General features: G+C 47.6%; 1 protein-coding gene across 6 annotated transcripts in view; it reads right to left on the bottom strand.

Annotated features, from left to right (window-relative positions):
- LOC124545483 (ubiquitin carboxyl-terminal hydrolase 2-like) overlaps positions 1–19129 on the bottom strand; it is a 404422-nt gene that overhangs the window by 101419 nt on the left and 283874 nt on the right. For all 6 annotated transcript variants that reach the window (XM_047124421.1, XM_047124419.1, XM_047124422.1 and 3 more), the window contains one exon: positions 8354–8771. In XM_047124421.1, coding sequence (XP_046980377.1) covers positions 8354–8771 — 418 coding nt within the window. The remainder of the gene's footprint in view (positions 1–8353; positions 8772–19129) is intronic.

The following is a 19129-nucleotide window of genomic DNA, read 5'->3' as shown; positions in this document are numbered from 1 at the left end:
TGCGAGGGGTTATAAAGTTTTAAATATCTCCTTGAAAAAACACAGACCTAACTAACGTTCCCCCGTTGTCAGACACAGGCCTGCAGTCCTAGTACCACGGCAATCCTCACGCCACAGTACCGCTCCTCGCCGCTAGACGGACCGCAATAAAATTGCGCGTCCCATCAGTGATGTGGGGCATTTCGGCAGCAGCGGGAATGTTGCAGCTGTGTCAGCCCAATCCAGACGACTTCGACTGCCTAAGCACCGTAGACGAGTGCTGGGTTTATCGCTCTGCCTGCAAGAGGAACGAGCAAAGCAAACATTGGAAACCTGTGGGTTCACCACCGGCGAGAAAGGCGAACACCCGACCACCAGCGGGAAAGGTGATGTTGAATGATTTTTGGCGCGGCCATGGTACGGTGCTGACTTTATGCTCGTAAGGGGCAATCCATCATAGGAACTTACAATAAAAGCGCGACACACTGCGGATTCGGATACAATGCGGTGTATAATTCTTATTACAGTCTTCATGTGGTGTTCCTTTAGCAACATTAACCACTAGACCCTTGAAGCCCTGTAAACAATAACCTGAGTTAGATGCGAGTAACTAAAGACTACACTCAACGTCGGATCTGCCCAACTGTCATTATACCAGGGCCGTCGCTAAATAAAAGCCTAAATACATGTCTCACTGTTAACATTGCGTGGATGCAGACGTAACGCAGTCGACAAATGACTGTATAACAATGTTTGACAATAACACACTGCTCAACATAACCAAAGGATCACCTTTTTGAAAAGCCGTAATTGTCTCGCATTGCGAGGCAGCCATTTGAAATATGGCTCAAAGGTGCCCCTAAGCTTCCCCTGTAACGGTGCAAAAGCCTGTCGGCCTCAGGCTCGGCGACGCTCACACGTACAAACAATAGGCCGGAGTTCGCAAGTTCATGTGAGGTGCAAAATGGATTCATGATATCACATTGGCACAGATTTCATCACAGTTCTGCCCAACACCACTGTGGACGTGCCACGCTACGGGAAGGTGGCCACACCCCGTCTCACACACATTTCACTCCTTTTTTGACGCCTCTGATGGACGTCAGAACCGCGACGTCCAATATTGAAATCACGCGATTTTATTGCGGGTTGCCGAGGGAAACACTTGAGACACACCGCCGCTCAGGCCTCAGGCGGTGGCATAAAGCACATCAATGGAGCAACTTCTTCCCTAGGTGCGTTCATTTTCAAACATTTCGTCCTAGAAAACGACAATTTGCAGCGCGATGTATCGAAGGACGACGTTTTTGACAAATTTTGCCCCTGTTGACCTCTGAAACCTGTCCCCCCGTCCCGTGCCCCCCCCCCCCCTCCCGACGACTCAATCCTTTTCTAAGGACACGATGGGCCTGCAACCCCATTCGATGTGACCCCAACCCTTTCGGCTATAGCACTGTGGCGCCATCGTAATACAACACTCGTGCTCTGGCCGTCAGTCCACCATCGCGAACATCAGTATCTGCAGGCCCCGATGGATGGCGCCAGAGTGGCAGTGTATGCAAATGGGACTCTGCAGCTCCACTCTTCGGGAAGACTGCGAGATACCTGCGCCCTCACCGGCGCCGACATAAAGGACGCCGACGACAGCGCTCGGGGCACAGTTCGTTAGCGCAGACCGTTTCCTCATCTCCTCGGGACAGCGGCTGACTATGACATAGTTAGCTAGGTATGCAAGAACCATTACAGCTAGAAAATACAGTTTACTGTTGAGTCGACAAAAGACTTTATTCAGAGATTGGAAGTGTTTGTTACGTTCTACACGACTGCTTCTCAAAAGATAAGTAAATGTGTTCGATTATTCAATTATAGCAGTGTCTATTGATATTCTGCAGTGTACCCAGCTACCACGATCTACCCCCTGCTTCCTCACCTACGAACTACTGTTGTGACCACCCGAGATACAAGCGTGACAGCAAGTTTGTTTTGGAGTACAGGGTAGACCCACTAGGGACCGTCCAAACCATTGGACAAAATATGAACGCGCGTCCGAAACAGCAGAAGGTGTTTGTGCTTTTGTCCCCACCTTCTCGCGCCCTCTCGTGGCGCCTGTACAGACGCGTGCGAAACTGACACGCACGTGAATGAACAGCAAAGGGTCCCTCTGATAAGCCCAGTGTAGCAACGCCCTCAGTGCCATCTGAGCGCCTTTACGGGGCACTTTAAAAATGTCACTTCACAGAAATTTTCATTCACCGATTCCTACCTGCGGGAGGGACAATCAACCTGCGTTACACTAGCGCCAGCCCGTCGCATACGGCATCAGAGAGGTGTCTGAAGGGTTGCCTATCTCGCCGTCATGTGAACATCAGTAGATGGATGTCTGTGTACAGAGACATAAAGTTGTGCAGGTAGCACCGATGATGCGAACTGAGAGCTGCTGCAGCCGTATGGGTAATTCGGGGTGTGACGACCTTCCCATGACGTGACACGTCAACAGTGACGTTGGACAGAATGCGGTCCCAATTTGACACCACTAACCCACTTTACAGCTCACGTGAACTTGTGAGCGCTGGCCTTTAATTTGCACGTGACGACATCCCGGCGTACGAAATGTCGCCGAGCAGGGCGCTACGCTTTTGCATCATTGCAGAGGACGGTTGGAAGCACCTCTGACCCAAATTTCAAACTTCTAGTCGCAATGGGAGGCAATTACGAGGGTTCAAAGTAGTGATTCTGTAATTGTGTTGGACAGTGCAGAAATGAGCACAACCAAATTCGCACAACGCAGTGCCCCTTTTTAGTCTCGGTTTCTGTCTAACTATTCTGATATTACAGAAACTGAAAGCTTATTCTGTGTGATAATGTAAAGAATTACTGACGGCGTGAAGAATGGACATACAAAAGCAACTTTTTTTTAGAATGTGGATGTGGTGTACGTCGAGGACCAAATCAGGGAATATAATTATATAGTACAACATCGCATTATGTGCTTTTCCGAATTTCCCACGCGTCGTTTGTCGCTATAAGCTGTTATCCATATGCCGCGTTTAGGACGTAACTTGGTGGGTAAAGCAATCGCGTTATATCGGGCTCCTACCACCTGCGCAGTCCAATGTGACAACCCTTTCAGCCGCCACGGCTGCTGTCAGCTCGGACTGCACCAATAGCACGGCACTGCCCACATCTCCTGACGAGGTTACGGGAGTCTGTGACAACAAGGCGTCGCGGGAATCTGTAAAAGGGGGCATTTTCGCTCCGTGGTGATGGCACAATTCGCTCTGCACAGTGCACAGCCACACGTGGTGTAGAGAAAGTGCAGACTCGCCTGCTCGCTCTCGCTTGTAGACACCGCACCCCTCGTAGACAGCTGTAGCTTTTCTGGCTCTGGGAGTCAAAGCACTCACTTGCAAATATCACATACTAATCGTGCTGCTTCTGCGCAGTGACACCAGTACAAGGTAGCAAGTGTGTTGACAATCAGAACGTTTGTCGTCTGCCTCGATGCGGCAGAGCACAGCTACAGCTCCTCGGACGGTCTGTATTCGCAAAGCAAATATGAACAGGCGTTCGTAATCTGCAGCAATACAGAGGAGGGAGTTTGAGAACGCTGGATGTCTAGTAGCCCCGAACACTGAGTCTCGTTTGCATCTGACTGCAAAGGTTAATCAGACACTTAGCGCCCACACCACACGAGCAATCCCTGTCGTATTGACATAAACGTTTTCTGAATATCGCACCGCGTCACGAGCTAAAAGACTGCAGTGGGCAAACTAGCATTCCGGCCACGGTTACCGTGACCACCTCGGTGGTCTCCTGACGTGCTTTAGCTGTGAGGAGTCGCTTATATTTCGTCACTGCCAATCACTGAGCATGACGTAAGGTCATACTTTTAAAGGTGGAAGTTATACACACGGACAGCCATCTGCACGTCCAGTCCAATCACCAGGCAATGCAGAACAACTCAGTTATACGTCGACTGGCTACCCGAGAGCAGCGCCAAAGCGATGCTCAAAACATAACATTTAAACTCATATCGCTGCGTAAAATATTCGCGGCCAATGGCTGCAGCAGTAAATGACTCCAAACAACCGTGGCAAGAAACGTAGGGGAGCGAGATAGGTAACCAGCGCGCTCACCTTTCGTTAATACTGTCAACTGACCGCATCGATAAACTACTTCGCCCGGCCGGTATCCATCCTGTCTACCACAGCAGCCGAAAGATTCAGTATTTGCTAGGCTGCACTGCAGTTGTGTACGAGGTGGAATGTCAGTGTGGAGAAGAACATCGGCGAGACCGGCAGGCGGACAGCAACACGCATACGAGGACGCCGGCGCTACATTCGTCTGGGGCAGCACACCGAGTCTGCAGTGGCCGAATGCCGACGAGGATACCTAATTTAAAGAAGCCCGCGTACTCGTCGAGCAGCCGGTCTTGTCGAAACGCGAGAGAAGCCGTAACAGTAATGAAACACGCTAGCGACGCGGACAGAGAGGACGGATACGCAGTTGCACCCTCGTGGCTGCCAAGGCACAGAGACCGGGAGGCCGCACCAGCGACACGTGACCCGGGGGAGAATACCTCACACACTCAACGAATGCCATCCTGAAACACCAACACTTCACTGACTTTTGGAAGGCGGCCAAGGTCCTGATGTTCAGGAAGCCAGGGAAAGACCACTGCAGAGGATTAATGCATGGTGCGACAGCTGGCAGCTTTCCCTAAACGTAGATAAATGTAATATAATGCGCATACATAGGGGCAGAAATCCATTCCAGTACGATTATGCCATAGGTGGTAAATCATTGGAAGCGGTAACGGCCGTAAAATACTTAGGAGTTACTATCCGGAGCGATCTGAAGTGGAATGATCACATAAAACAAATAGTGGGAAAAGCACGCGCCAGGTTTAGATTCATAGGAAGAATTCTAAGAAAATGTGACTCATCGACGAAAGAAGTAGCTTACAAAACGCTTGTTCGTCCGATTCTTGAGTATTGCTCATCAGTATGGGACCCTTACCAGGTTGGATTAATAGAAGAGATAGACATGATCCAGCGAAAAGCAGCGCGATTCGTCATGGGGACATTTAGTCAGCGCGAGAGCGTTACGGAGATGCTGAACAAGCTCCAGTGGCGGACACTTCAAGAAAGGCGTTACGCAATACGGAGAGGTTTATTATCGAAATTACGAGAGAGCACATTCCGGGAAGAGATGGGCAACATATTACTACCGCCCACATATATCTCGCGTAATGATCACAACGAAAAGATCCGAGAAATTAGAGCAAATACGGAGACTTACAAGCAGTCGTTCTTCCCACGCACAATTCGTGAATGGAACAGGGAAGGGGGGATCAGATAGTGGTACAATAAGTACCCTCCGCCACACACTGTAAGGTGGCTCGCGGAGTATAGATGTAGATGTAGATGTAGATTACCGACCCATCAGTCTGCTGTGTTCGCTCAGCAAGATCGTTGAGAAGGTAATATTAAAACGTATCACTAGGCACTGCATCGCCAATGACACTCCAAGACCGGAGCAATTCGGCTTTAGGAATCACCACTCGTCAACACAACAACTCCTCCACATAGTCGAACATATAACACACGGCTAAAACATGAACAAAGCCACAGGGGCCGTGTTCCTGGACATCGAAAAGGCTTTCGATCGTCTCTGGCACAACGGACTCATACGCAAACTAAGCGAAGCTGGTTTCCCGGACGGACTCGTACGTCTCATGCACTCATATCTCACGAACAGGTGTTTCAACACTAACGTGCAGGATAAACAATCAACACAACATGGTATCCAAGCTGGAGTACCCCAAGGAAGCATCCTAGGGCCCATCTTGTTTAACCTGTACATTAACGACTTCCCAGCGACACGAAACACGACGTTAGCCATCTACGCGGATGACACCGCCATCCTTGTACAAGATTGGAAACCGTCGAACATCAATTCACGAATACAGACAGCACTCAGAACAGCTGAGCCTTGGTTGGAGCGATGGCGTATTAAAGTAAACGTCGACAAGTGCGAAGCAGTTCAGTTCCCACGCAGACCGAAACTACCGCGCAAACATCAACACTGTAGACTGATAACACTACATACACGCCCAATACGTTTCCGAGAGAAAGTCAGATACCTAGGTGTTTGGCTGGACCGGAAACTTACATGGGGGGGACCACACTGAGTACGTTGCCAACCGAGCGCACGCGAGGCTCAAACAGCTCTACCCAATGCTCAACAGGGAAAGCACACTGAATAGGAGGGTGTCGAGGTCCATATACATGACACTGATTAGACCTCTGATGACGTACGCAGCTCCCGTCTGGGGATATGCAGCTCCTACACGACTGCGCCGCCTGCAGATCATACAGAACAAAGTGCTACGAATCATTAGCAACGCTCCACGGTACACACGCACCGTGGATCTTCACCATGAATACCGCCTCGATACCCTCAAGGAAGCATTCAAAAAACACGCAACACGACTATACAGGAACTCGAGACACTCGAACAATCCTTTCATTCTCACTCAGGGAAACTACGATCACAACCATAGGTGGAAGCACAAGCGGCCAAAGACACTGCCAGCTAGGGCATAGCCACCTATGGTAAACTAACATACGCAAACAAGCGACGAACGTCGGCAAGCCCCTGCATATCAGCAACACTGACTGGCAACCAGCAGCTGCTATTAGAGCCGACCAACAGGCTACAGCAGGGACACCGACGAGCTTGCCCACAGACGCACAAACAATCTCCCAACATTCCCTCACACTGTGCCTCCGGTATATGACCTGTCGGACACAAGATCGATAACAAACCTAACTGTTGCAGGTTGCTGACGCCGAACGAGGACCCTACACCGGCACCCAGCGCCAGCCTCCGACCAACACAACTGCACAACGTCAAGGTATCGACATGCATGATACCCACTACTAACAAAGCCTATCCTTACACAACCTATCGCAGGCAGCAATGCAACCGCTACTGCTCTTACCACCCGACCTAACTATCGCAGAGGTTTTTTTCCTTGGCTTTTCCCTTGGCACTTTTTTTTCCTCTGCCCTTTAAACCGCTACCCTTCATTCGATTTCGACCCAATCTATCTCCAGATGAGCGCGTATTAATGGTTAACCTTAACCAGACGTACGCAAACATCGGAGTACCCACATCCTGCGACACCTCACTTTAGTGAATACTAACCCTTATGCAGAGATGGCAGTAGACCTACTGTGTTGGGCATCATGCCTGTGTGGGCGTGGAGGGGCTCCACCTCTATCCTCGGGCGCTAACGGGGAGTAGCCGCCTGCGTCCAGTAGTAGGTCCACACCTCATCCGCCGACGAGCACCACCCATAGCAAACAATGCAAGAAGCGGTAGACAACAGCTGGTTCCCACTCCGTGCACTATTGCAACCTACTGTAGTAACGTTGCCGCTCCTTGCACATCGAGTGACCAGTCACAACAAAGACCATTTAGAACTATGACGTAACGTCACGCTCAGTGAGAGGCGATGACAAAATACAAGCGACTGTTCACAGTTAAATCTCATCAGACATTATGACGTGGTGCGATACTCGGGAAACATTTATATCGCCTGACTGTGGCCGCGGAAGCCTACGCAGTTACATTAGCAATCTGTCGCAGTGTTCCGCTATACAGTAAGGGAAGCTCTCGCCGGTGACTGGACGTAGTGAGAGGAGAGGGGAGGGGAGGAGGGCGAGGTCGGGGCGGACAGAGAGGAGCGCCCGTGGCCCGGGCAGGTCCCGGCCGCACTTACCGGCTGGCCGTCGAAGCGGGCGGCGGAGCCCGCGGAGGAGGCGGAGGCCGCCTGGGACGGGGGCCGGCGGCGCACCGTGCCCAGGCGGGCCGCCCCCGCGACCACGCGGTCCCGCGCCTCCTCGTCGGAGCTCTCCTCATCGCTCGAGTCCGCCCTGCTCTTTGCCTTTGCGACCCGCGACGGGGACGCGCCGCTGCCGTCGGCCGCTGCCGCAGCCGCCACCGCCGCCGCCGGCCGCTCCCCGTCGCCTTCGTCGCCGTCGTCGGGCCCCGGCGTGACGAGAATGCGCCTGCGGACTCTAGTACCGTTCTGCTGGATCACGCTCACCGTGGGGGCGGGCGCGGCCGCGGCCGGCGGTGCGCCCTGCGGGGGCGGCGACGGCGACGCCGACACCGAGTCCAGGCGGCGCCGCACCTCCGACACGGGGGCGGGCTCGTCGCCGCCGCCGCTCGCCGCCCCCGCCGCCGCCGCCGCCCCCGGGGGCGCGGGGCCCGCGCCGGCCGCGGCCGCCGCCTCGTCGTCCGACGACGCCGAGGAAGAGGACGCGGACGAGGAAGAGGCCGGGGACTGCTCGCGGCCAATTACCTCTGTCCGCGTGGCCGCGACGGCCGGCGCGTAGCGCTGCGCGGTGGTCGAGGCGGCGGTGGCGCGCGGCGGCCGCTCGGCGAGGTAGGCGGACGGCGAGTACTTGTTGTACAGGTCCTGGACGGCGTCGAGCGCGGCCGCCGTCGAGCTGCGCGGGGCGCGCCCGCCCGAGACGCCGGCCGACGAGCCGGCAGAGGCCGATGCCGACGCCGAGGTGGCGCCGGAGTCGGCGCGCGACCGGCTGGACGCCCGCGAGTAGGCGGTCTCGCGCGCCTCGCTGCGCTCGCGCGACGACGACGACGAGAGGCTGAAGCTGGAGCCAGAGGCGGAGCTGTAGCGCGACGAGGCGCCAAGCCCGGAGTCCGCCTCCGACAGGCTCAGGTGCCGCCGGCCGTACGCCGCCACCGACGACGTCGAGCTGCAACAGCCACACGCGACGCGCTACTGACACCAGTTCCACAGTGGCGTGGCGCCGATCGTGCCCTTACACCTAGTTGATACTACAACGCAGAAATACGACCGCACGGGATAGCCGCGCGGTCTATGGCGCCTTGCCACGGTTCGCCCCCCCCCCCCCCCCCCCGGAGGTTTGAGTGCACGCGCGCCGTAAGTTAGTTTAAGTAGTGTGAAAGCCTAGGGACCGATGACCTCAGCAGTTTGGTCCCATAAGAACCTGAAGAAGAAGAAAAAAAAAAAAAAAAAAGACGCCACGGTAATAATGATCGACGTTGCCAGGGCATTCGATAACCTCTGGAACGTTTCAAATGTTAAGGCTTCTGGAGGTACCGGAATCACCGTACAGCAGTTTCCTAGATAACTATAGACCGGGAAGTCTTATCGCAAACAGGCAGCCGGAAACTAATCAAAAGAATTACCGAAGGCTGCCCTCGACGGTCCAGCTGCGACCCCACCTTCTAGGATATAACAATCGAACCACTCCTGCAGTTTCTAGATGGAAAGACAGGTCGCACGGAATTGTCGCCTACACACATGACCCATTACTTGCAGTCAGTGTAAGCGACAGAATTCAGCCAGAAGAGAAAACCAGTGGAATACTACAAACTATTACAGAGTGGTGCCACAACAACTGACGTAGGATAGTCAGAAACAAAACGACACACACAATACCAAAATGATCACCGCATAGAAATCCTTCGGTTAAAATAGGGGACAGAAACATCAAAAGAGCACATGCTACGTGCCATCTTGGGGTACACATGGATGAGAAATTGAATTTCCACGTAATGCTAACTACAGACAAAGCAGAAAAATACTACATAACCTGCTGAGGCTAAATCTGAAACAGTACAGGCTACTTCTACCAGCCATACGGACCTACCACTGTGCGCTCTTCCAATCAGTACTCAGCTTTGCAACTAGCACGTAGGCATACAGGCTGAACCTGGTCATCGACACAGCAACAGTTCAGACGAGGGCAGAGAAGTGTCCTACCGAGGCTATCTGGAGCCTTCGGCACCACCTCTGTGGAGGCACTGTGTGTGGCACTCGGAATATGCCTCATGGATGTCACGATAAAATACAAAGCTGCAAGGTTAAATATGGGGACACTGGATAAGGTACACACAATAACTGGAGTACGAGTACACACGATGTCACCTTAAAAGATGGAGTTTGGATACGTGGCAAGGTGAGTAGCATGTGAGAGGCAAAGCAGACTGTACGACTTACTCCCTCACATAAGGGAGCGATTGAGGAAGAAACGTATCGATTATAGCCACAATATGGCACATTTCTTAACTGGGCGCGGGCCTTATCCCACGCACTAAACTGCGCGAGTCTGAGACAGAGACCTACGTGTACATGTTGGGAAGAAGGTTCCCCAGAACACACTTTCTTCTTCTGCGAGCAATACGCGAAGAACAGAAATACACTACACTTAGACTACACACACACACGGACATACACAACAACAAAAGACGAGGAACAATGGACACAACTAAATGCACTAACAAACAGTATTTCGAAAACTACACATGAAGAGTACCTGCGGACACGACATAACAGACATGCCTATATGCAACGTAACAACAATTCTCCAGAAGCTGGATAGCGACACCTACAGTAACAGCGAAAACAGTGAACAGGAGCAGGAGCAAGACGACATGCAGCAGCAAATAAGACACCTACAATTAGGAATCAGACATAGCATGCCAAAATGCACTGGCAAATTTTACATATCAGTCAAATAATAGTTAAGGATAGCGAATACTGGAGTAAATGCAGTGTAAGGTGCTGGCAATCGAGATAAGAAAGCACCTAATATTGTAAACGGGTGAGTACCTAAAGTTAATGCAGAGGATTAGCAATATCATTTCTCTACTATTAATTAAACTTTTTTGTTGTGACTAGCAGTCAACAGCTCGAAGAAACCATTCCGAGGTATTCACCGCCAGTAACAATCGGCGATGACACTAAGAAATCTCTCTTGTATCCTATCACTTTTCACAATCTTCTTAAAACCACAAAATTTTATTTGTATATCAACTTCAAATTATCGTTGTTTTAAAAAAGCGTTATTCTTTGTCAAATGCTGCAGAGAAAAAAAATTAGAAAAAGTGACATACTAAAACCGAATCAGCGGTGAGCCATTCAGTTTCAGAAAAAGTAGTACAGAAACAGTTTCTGTTAACAGATTGGCTCTACCGTCAATAATGAACAGATTCACATTCACTAGTTGACGTTGGAACTTTCTTAACGGTAGTTTTCAACGGAAACTAATTTGTGGGATACTTTGTTCTGTTTTCACAATTTACGCCAAAGTTCTCATAATTGCCAAAAACACTCACGAAGTTCTTTAAGGGGATACGGAATCGGATTTTGGGTTAAAAAATCGAATTTTTTTTTATTGGCGTATTATATTCTGCCATGTTTCCTCTTTAAAATGACGTATCATACATAGCTCTACTACAATTATAACTATTTTATTTTTATATATTTGTGAGATCGGGTATTGCGCTTTAGTTATACACGTCTCTCGTGGCTGACCATGAACTTTTTGGCAGTACCTTTAAAGTGACATGAATTCAAATATCCCGGTTTCCAGCGACTATTTATACACTAGTTGCCCGAAAATGTTTCTCTCTGGTTTCCTCAAGTTACTCTTTGACTTTGTGGCGGGACTGTTTTGTAAACAGTGTGATATAAGAAAGTAGTTGTTGTTGAGTTATTTCGTATTTAGTGCTTCATTTTTCGCAGTGAAAATGCCTAGAGCTAAAGCAAAAGTATTTAAAAAGCGTGTGAACTGGCAAAAGAAAAGAAATAATGATTCATTAGCAAAGCAAAGCAGTTCATCATCATCACTGTTGGAAAACGTGAATCCACTTATTACTGATTTGCCGAACGAACTTACACCAAATGAAAACAGTGCTTCTCATAAAAAACTAAGAGATTTGGAAGAGAAATATAATTTACTTGATAGAGGGAATGAAGTTTTTGAACTCATTGATACGAATATATTGTGTGAAGCTCTTGAAAACAGTTTGTGCTGCAAGAAATGTCATGGAAACGTTTCTCTGAAAGTAGAATCCCATGTTGGCCTGGCTGCCCAGTTTAATTTAATATGCAGTGTTTGTAAATACAGCTGTAAGTTTCCAAGTTCGGTTTCAGTAACTGTAAATAATGGATACAAGAAAACTGAACTTTATAGTGTAAATATTAGGTTAGTTTATGGATTGCGAGCAATTGGTAAGGGCAAAGCAGCTGGTGATATGCTATGTGGTGTTCTAAATCTTCCAAGTGCACCTTCAAAGTTTGAAGCTTACAATTATGTACTAGGATCTGCAGTTGTAGATGTAGCACAGAAGTCAATGCAGGTTGCTGTGGAAGAAGCAGTGGAAGAAAATGACGGCAGTCGTGACCTCACAGTGGCGTTTGATGGCACGTGACAGAAAAGGGGCCACACCTCCAACAATGGTGTTGTAACAGCAACTAGTGTTGATACTGGCAAGGTTATTGATGTTGCAATAATGTCTAAATACTGTAGGTGCACAGGCAGGCTGAAAAATGAACACAGTGATGACTGTATTGCTAATTATTATGGTAGTAGTGGTGGCATGGAGGTTGCTGGGGTGAAGAAAATTTTTCATCGCTCTTCACAGTGGTATAATGTTCGCTATGTCAAATATCTGGGAGATGGTGACTCTAAAGCATTCAAAGAAGTTTTGGAAAGCAAACCATATGGGAACAGTGTAAATATAAGCAAACTTGAATGTATAGGACATGTGCAGAAGAGAATGGGTGCCAGGCTGCGAAGGTTAAAATCAGTTATGAAAGGGAAAAAACTAGATGATGGGAAAACCTTGGATGGCAGAGGAAGATTGACTGATTCCATAATAGACCACATTCAGAACTGCTATGGCCTTGCAATCAGGCAAAATACAGGCAATCTTGAAGAAATGAGGAGAGCTATATGGGCTTTATATTTCCACACCGCATCCACGGATGAGCATCCACAACATGGTTTGTGCCCCAAAGGTGAAAACAGCTGGTGTAAATACAATAGGGGACTAACAACAGGAGAGAAATACATTCACCACCACAGTCTACCATCAGCCATCATGGCAGAAATAAAGCCCATTTTCAGAGATCTGGCTGACAGAAGTCTTCTGATGAAATGTCTTCACGGAAAAACGCAGAACCCCAACGAGTGCTTGAATAGTGTGATATGGCATCGTCTCCCAAAAACAGTGTTTGTCGGAATTAATACACTACATTTTAGTGTGTATGATGCTGTGGCAACCTTCAATCTTGGAAATATAACTAAATGCCAGGTCCTTCAAAAGTTGGGTATGTGTGTTGGTTCCCGTACGGTACGTGCTACGTTCTTTTTAGATCAGCACAGACTAAGGCATGCTGATAATATAATCAAGACATTAGTGAAAAAAGCAAGACAGGTGCAGAGGGGTGCCAAAAGAAGACTTGAAGATGATTATGAAGACTGTGAAGGGGGTATTAGCTACGGATCAGGAATGTTTTAATCTTCTTTCTCCGTTTCCCGTAAGTTTACTTTTTACTTCATCTAGGAACATTATCTCAGGTACTGGTCAACCTAGAAGTCTGAAATTTTTATGACGTAGTGACATAGGTCCCTATTACATACTGAAACAACGATTTTTTAATTACTTGATTTACAAAAGACTTAGGGGTGATAGTCTAGTAAAAAGCGATGGAAAAAATTTACTTAAAAATAAATGTACAATATCTCTGTAAGAAAATACTTTGACAATAAACTGTTGTTTCAGTATTGTTGTAACATATGAATGCACATACAGTAAAATTTTTACCTCTCTGTCTCCAGTAGTTTGTGAGAAAATGTTCCCTATAGTAGGCATATATTAACATTGCGGGGATAGGTGATTCCGTATCCCCTTAATCGTGTCTGTTCAACTGAAAGCGAAGTGCAAATGACTCATCATCGTTTTTCTCTAATATTCTACCGTACCACATCTCAAAATCTGGGGTTCTGATTTTTTTCCTTCACAATTATGGATACGGAGTACTGGCGCACACCGCCACAAATCAAGCATTGCGTATCAGCAAACCCCCGATTCTTTAAAGAATCCAACCCCTGTGGATAAAACAGCTTCAGACGTCTGAGTACTTTAGAAATGAGTTAATCACTTAAATATTTAAGGTCACTGTCCCGTCTGAATCACCACAGATCTGGATATTACGCCATTTAACCAGTCAGCCAAATGTAGACCACGATAAGTCCCTTTGAAAATCTGTCACGTGCTGACAACGTTGTACTCACCCCGGACTTATCCCCGTCTCACTTCTTCATCTTTGGGTCAAATGGCTCTGAGCACTATGGGACTTAACTTCTGAGGTCATCAGTCCCCTAGAACTTAGAACAACGTAAACCTGACTGACCTAAGGACATCACACACATCCCTGCCCGAGGCAGCATTCGAACCTGCGACCGTAGCGGTCGCGCGGTTCCAGACTGAAGTACCTAGAACCGCTCGGCCACACCAGCCGGCTCTTCATCGTTCACAAGATTAAATAAAGATGAAGGGAGATAGATTTGATACAAAGAGGGAGATTCGAGCGGATTAACAGCGTGTACTAAACAGCCTAGCAAAGAAACACTTTCAGGATGCATTCAAAAAGTGATAGAAACCTTGTTATCGTGTATTCGATCACAAAGGGAGTGTGAAAAGTTTGTGTCAGAAAGATTAAATCTAAGACTGGATGTAGTGGAGGAGGACTGTAGTGCAATGAGTTATACAGTTTCCTGAAACAGCCAATTACGGAAGCGCGGAGGAGGCGTTAGGAAGTGAAAGGCAGAGAAGAGAAAGAATTGAATGGACGATCATGGAGTTGTTGGAGGTGAACGAGGAAAAGAAGAAACTATATAATATACGATTAAGCTCTGGGAGTGAACAGGACTGGAATATGTACACGATATCTAAAATGAGGCTAAGACATTAATAACAAAGTGTAAGGAAGGGGAATGGGAAAGACTATGTGGGGAAACAGAACATTCACTTGGATATAGAAGATCGGCATAGGCATGGAGAATGATAAGGAAGACGAAAATGGCTAGAAATCCCGCACCCAATGCAGCCTATAACTACCGGGCAGTGGAAAAAGTAGTTTGGAGAACCTCTCATAGAAAAAAGAAGAAACAACGTGATAGGAGTCTACAACAAATGTCGCACGTTAGGTAATATACAATCTATACTAAACGAAGAGGAAAAAGAGATGCTGAAAAATGCAAGAAATGGAAAGACAAATGGGCCGAGATACGGTGTGATTGGATTGTGGAAATATGGGCCCTTCAAATGGTGACACTTACATGTAAATTATTCAGCTGGATTGTGGAGGGAGTCAAAATACCAAAGGACTGGTATCATACATATGTGATATCTACAAAAAAGGAAACAAGAGGCACCCAAACAACTATAGGGGAATTAGTGGTATAGCTACTGTCAGCAGATGTTGTAGCGATGTACTGAAAAACAGGCTGGAGAATGAAGTAGAGGAAAAGATGCGAGAGGAGCAGGCACGTTTTGCAGTTGGACGATCTTGTATGGATCATATTTTTAGCCTTGGACAAATAAGTAAGAAGGTGTATTCTGAGAGTCGGGAAATAAACCTACTATTTGTGGATTTATAAAAAGCGTATAAATCTGCCCCATCAACGGACTATTGGAAGTGATGGTGTATATAGGTGATATCCCTAATTCAAAGACTATACCAACCGTACGCAGCAGTTAAATTAGGGAGAAAGTTGAGTGAAACATTCGACAGGACTTACACAGGACTTCAGTATGTCCCCGATCATGTTTAAAAAATATAATAGTATATAATGGAATGGTGGAATCAGTCATGCGGAAGCATGGGATTTCCTTTCCAGTAAGGTACTATCTACTCAATACTATATGACGAAGATCAGGTACTGATAGGACAAAGTAGAGAGGATGCCAAGTTTATGATAAAGAAGTTAATGGTAGCATTTGAACGAGGCGGGCTAACAATAAATATGAGCAAAACAGAATATCTAGTAGTGGGAGGATATGGAAGTGTTATAGTACTGCCGTAAGGATCTATTAAAGCTATAAAGTAGTTTAAATACTCTAGTTCGATTTACGATTCCTATGGAAGCTGTGAGGCAGATGTGGAATGCAGCATCCAGCAGACAAAATGGGCAATTAAAATGCTAAATAGGGTTCTGTGTCGCCTGAAAATATCAAACGACACAAAGAAGAGTATTTTGCAAACAGTAGTGAAAAGTATAATAGCATACAATGCAGAAGGATGGATCGGGAAGGGGGGGGGGCTACGGCGGCGGAAGATAAGCAGGCTATAGGCAGTAGAGACGGATGGAACAAGGGAGGCAAACCGGATATTCAGAACAATGCGGAAAAGAAATGAGGAAATTAGGGAGATAATGGATGTGGAACAACCAGTTGTGCAAAGATTAGAGACCACACATCTTCAATGGTACGTCCATGCACGACGAATGGAGCAAAGGGCGATAGACAAAAGCAATCTTGGAATGATCGCCGCCAGGAAGGACGAAGCGCAGACGACCGAAATTAACATCGAGAGTGGGAGTAATTGGAATAATGGGGAAGAGAGACCTGAAAGAGGAAGGGGTGCCATGATCGTGAAGCTGGGGAATGGGAATACAGAGCAGTTACCTAAGAGTGGAGAAACCGTTAAAAGTGAGTAAGGAGACTGATTTAAAGGTGGTGGTACAGAATAACATCTTGCTAATTTTTAATTGATGGTTGTCGAGAACTTTTCGATGACACCTCGTAAACTTTGAGGATGTCTCGAATAAAACGCTATATGTGTCCGCAGCGGAATGCAGGCGGTTGTTTGGGACGTTAAAACTGAATGCCTCAGACTCACCAGGACTCTAACTCTGAACTCCAAACGCTTTTGTTCGACTTGTGTAGAGTTTGGAAACTAGGAGAAGGGCAACGGTAGAAGTGATGTTGCGAGGGCGGGTCGGGAGTTGACCACCGATAGCTCAATTGCTAACAGCACTGACTGCAAAAGATACGAGTTTGAAGGTAAGTTTTTAACAGTCAGGCAATTTCACCATTTTTATTGGAAATTTTTGGAAATTTGTGGTAAGGTCTTATGGGACAAACATGCTGAGGTCGTCGGTCCCTAAGCTTACGCACTTCTTAATCTTACTTACACTAAGGACAACACACACACCCATGCCCAAGGGAGGACTCGAACCTCCGCCGGGACAGCCGCGCGGACCGTGAGAAAACGCCCAAGACCGCGCGGCACCATTTTTGTTCTTTACTGTTTGCCATACTGGTTACTGTACTCAAACCGTGGCTTCTCTCGTAAATCCTCAACCCCAAGAAATTCCCAATTAAGAAATGAACTGAGTCTTGACCCCTCAGCACACGTCTTATGCACAAGTCAAGTAGGTGTTCCCTTTTTTTCGCAAATGAGCTTGTGCTATTCTCCTAACATCTACAATCCAACAACACTCAACATCCTGATCAAAATCACACTTCCGAACATTCGACAAACTGTAGCTACAATATACTAAAGGAAAATGGTACGTCCCAGTGATGACACTAAACCGCACCGCTCCCCCCCCCCCCCCCCCCCCAAGTCGAATGTGACGAATGTGATGACACCAAAGTCCATTCAGAACATTCAAATCTAGAAAAGATTTCGTTCGTAAGTGCAGCGCTACTGACACTATGGCTGCAATTTGAAGCCGAAAGCAGTGAGTAACGGGAATGAGATTAGCAATAAACTTACCATCAAAATTGGGGACTACGAAGAGAAGGAATTCTGCAACCCCGGAAACAAAATAACACGTGATGTTCGAAGCAAGGGGAACGTATTGTAGAAGACTGACTACCAAAAACAAACATCATTCTTAATTTAAGGAAGATAGTTCCAGAATGTGCGGTTGGAGCACAGAATTGAATGGAAGTGACTGTAAAACGAGATGTGGCTTTGAAGAAAGATGCTGAAAATTATGTGTACTTACAAGACAAGAACTGATGAGGTTCTTTTTTGGGTCAATGGACGTATGCGGGAGCTGTCAGGCCTAAAAAACATATCGAGAAGACAGCAACTGGAATATATCCAACGAATAATTGATGAAATTACGTGCAAGAGTTACTCTGAGATGAAGAGGTCGGCACAAGTAAGGAAATAGTTTTGGGGTACATCAAACCAGTGAGAAATCTGATGACACGAGGAATAAGAACAAGGCACTGCGCACCGCAAAGCTCTAACACGCACTTAACACAGGGGTGGGCAACTATTCCAGCTCGAGAAGCACTTTGTGATAGCGGAGGACCTTTTAAAATAACGGGATTCACTGCTTAACTCTGCACTTCAGAAAAAGTCTATCCTTCATTAAACACACAACATTCATCGCTTATTCTAAGTTTTTCCGAAGGGTTCCTTATTTCACGAAAGTTGCAAATTTATACATTTCCCGTTGCACAGAGAGAATGGAAATGAACCATGTCAACCGAAAAATCCCTGCGCATCGTACAGTTTGCGCAAGCCACACAGACACTGGGCGTGGTGGCCGATGAGGGCGACCGTAAATTAGAAACGCCTTTACAGTCGCTGCCATCACTGAAAGCTTCGAGTGTGAACTTGTTTGGCGCGAATTGTAACTACACTGCGCATGCGTCTTAACATGGCCGCCCTAGCGCACAGGAAGGAAATCTCGTTTCGAGGCGGATTTTTCTTACTGTCTTGGCGGGGCTCACAAGAACCCTTTGCGAGTCGCACGTGACTCGCAGGCCGTTATTTGCCCGCCTCTGCCTCATCCTGCAGCAGAAGGCCTTTCTGATACGTCTAGAAGCCACGAATTCCACTACCACAGAATGTGCTAGCGGGGGAAGCCGTGGAAGTGCAGATCGATGTTCGCCAAAGGCTGTTAGAGCAAAAGTTTATACTCCGACATACAGCGACATCATGTCCTCTTCGAGAAAACAAACGTTGGTCGCTCTGTGAACGCGTTGGCTCCCGGAAGGCAACGCGAAAGTGTTCATACGGAGTGCCTCGGAAAAAGCTGGAGCACACAATGCGAGCCTGAGGGCATTAAAAAGTTTGTAGTATTCACTGCTCTAACACGAAATAATAACACGTACAACATTTTCGATAAGGGCGTCTTGTTAAAGACAAAGAGATAGCAGGTTCCCTGCGACATCAGAGAACGACTGGTCTGATTATCAAACGACGGTCGTAAACTGAGACCACTTATGGCACGATTTTCTAAATTAAAAATATCCTTTGTAGCGAAAC

The sequence above is a fragment of the Schistocerca americana genome, chromosome 8, assembly GCF_021461395.2.
Source record: "Schistocerca americana isolate TAMUIC-IGC-003095 chromosome 8, iqSchAmer2.1, whole genome shotgun sequence".
NCBI classification, from domain to species: Eukaryota; Metazoa; Arthropoda; class Insecta; order Orthoptera; family Acrididae; genus Schistocerca; species Schistocerca americana.
The sequence above is the reverse complement of the archived record's forward strand: the minus strand, read 5'-3'. Positions and strand labels throughout refer to the sequence as shown.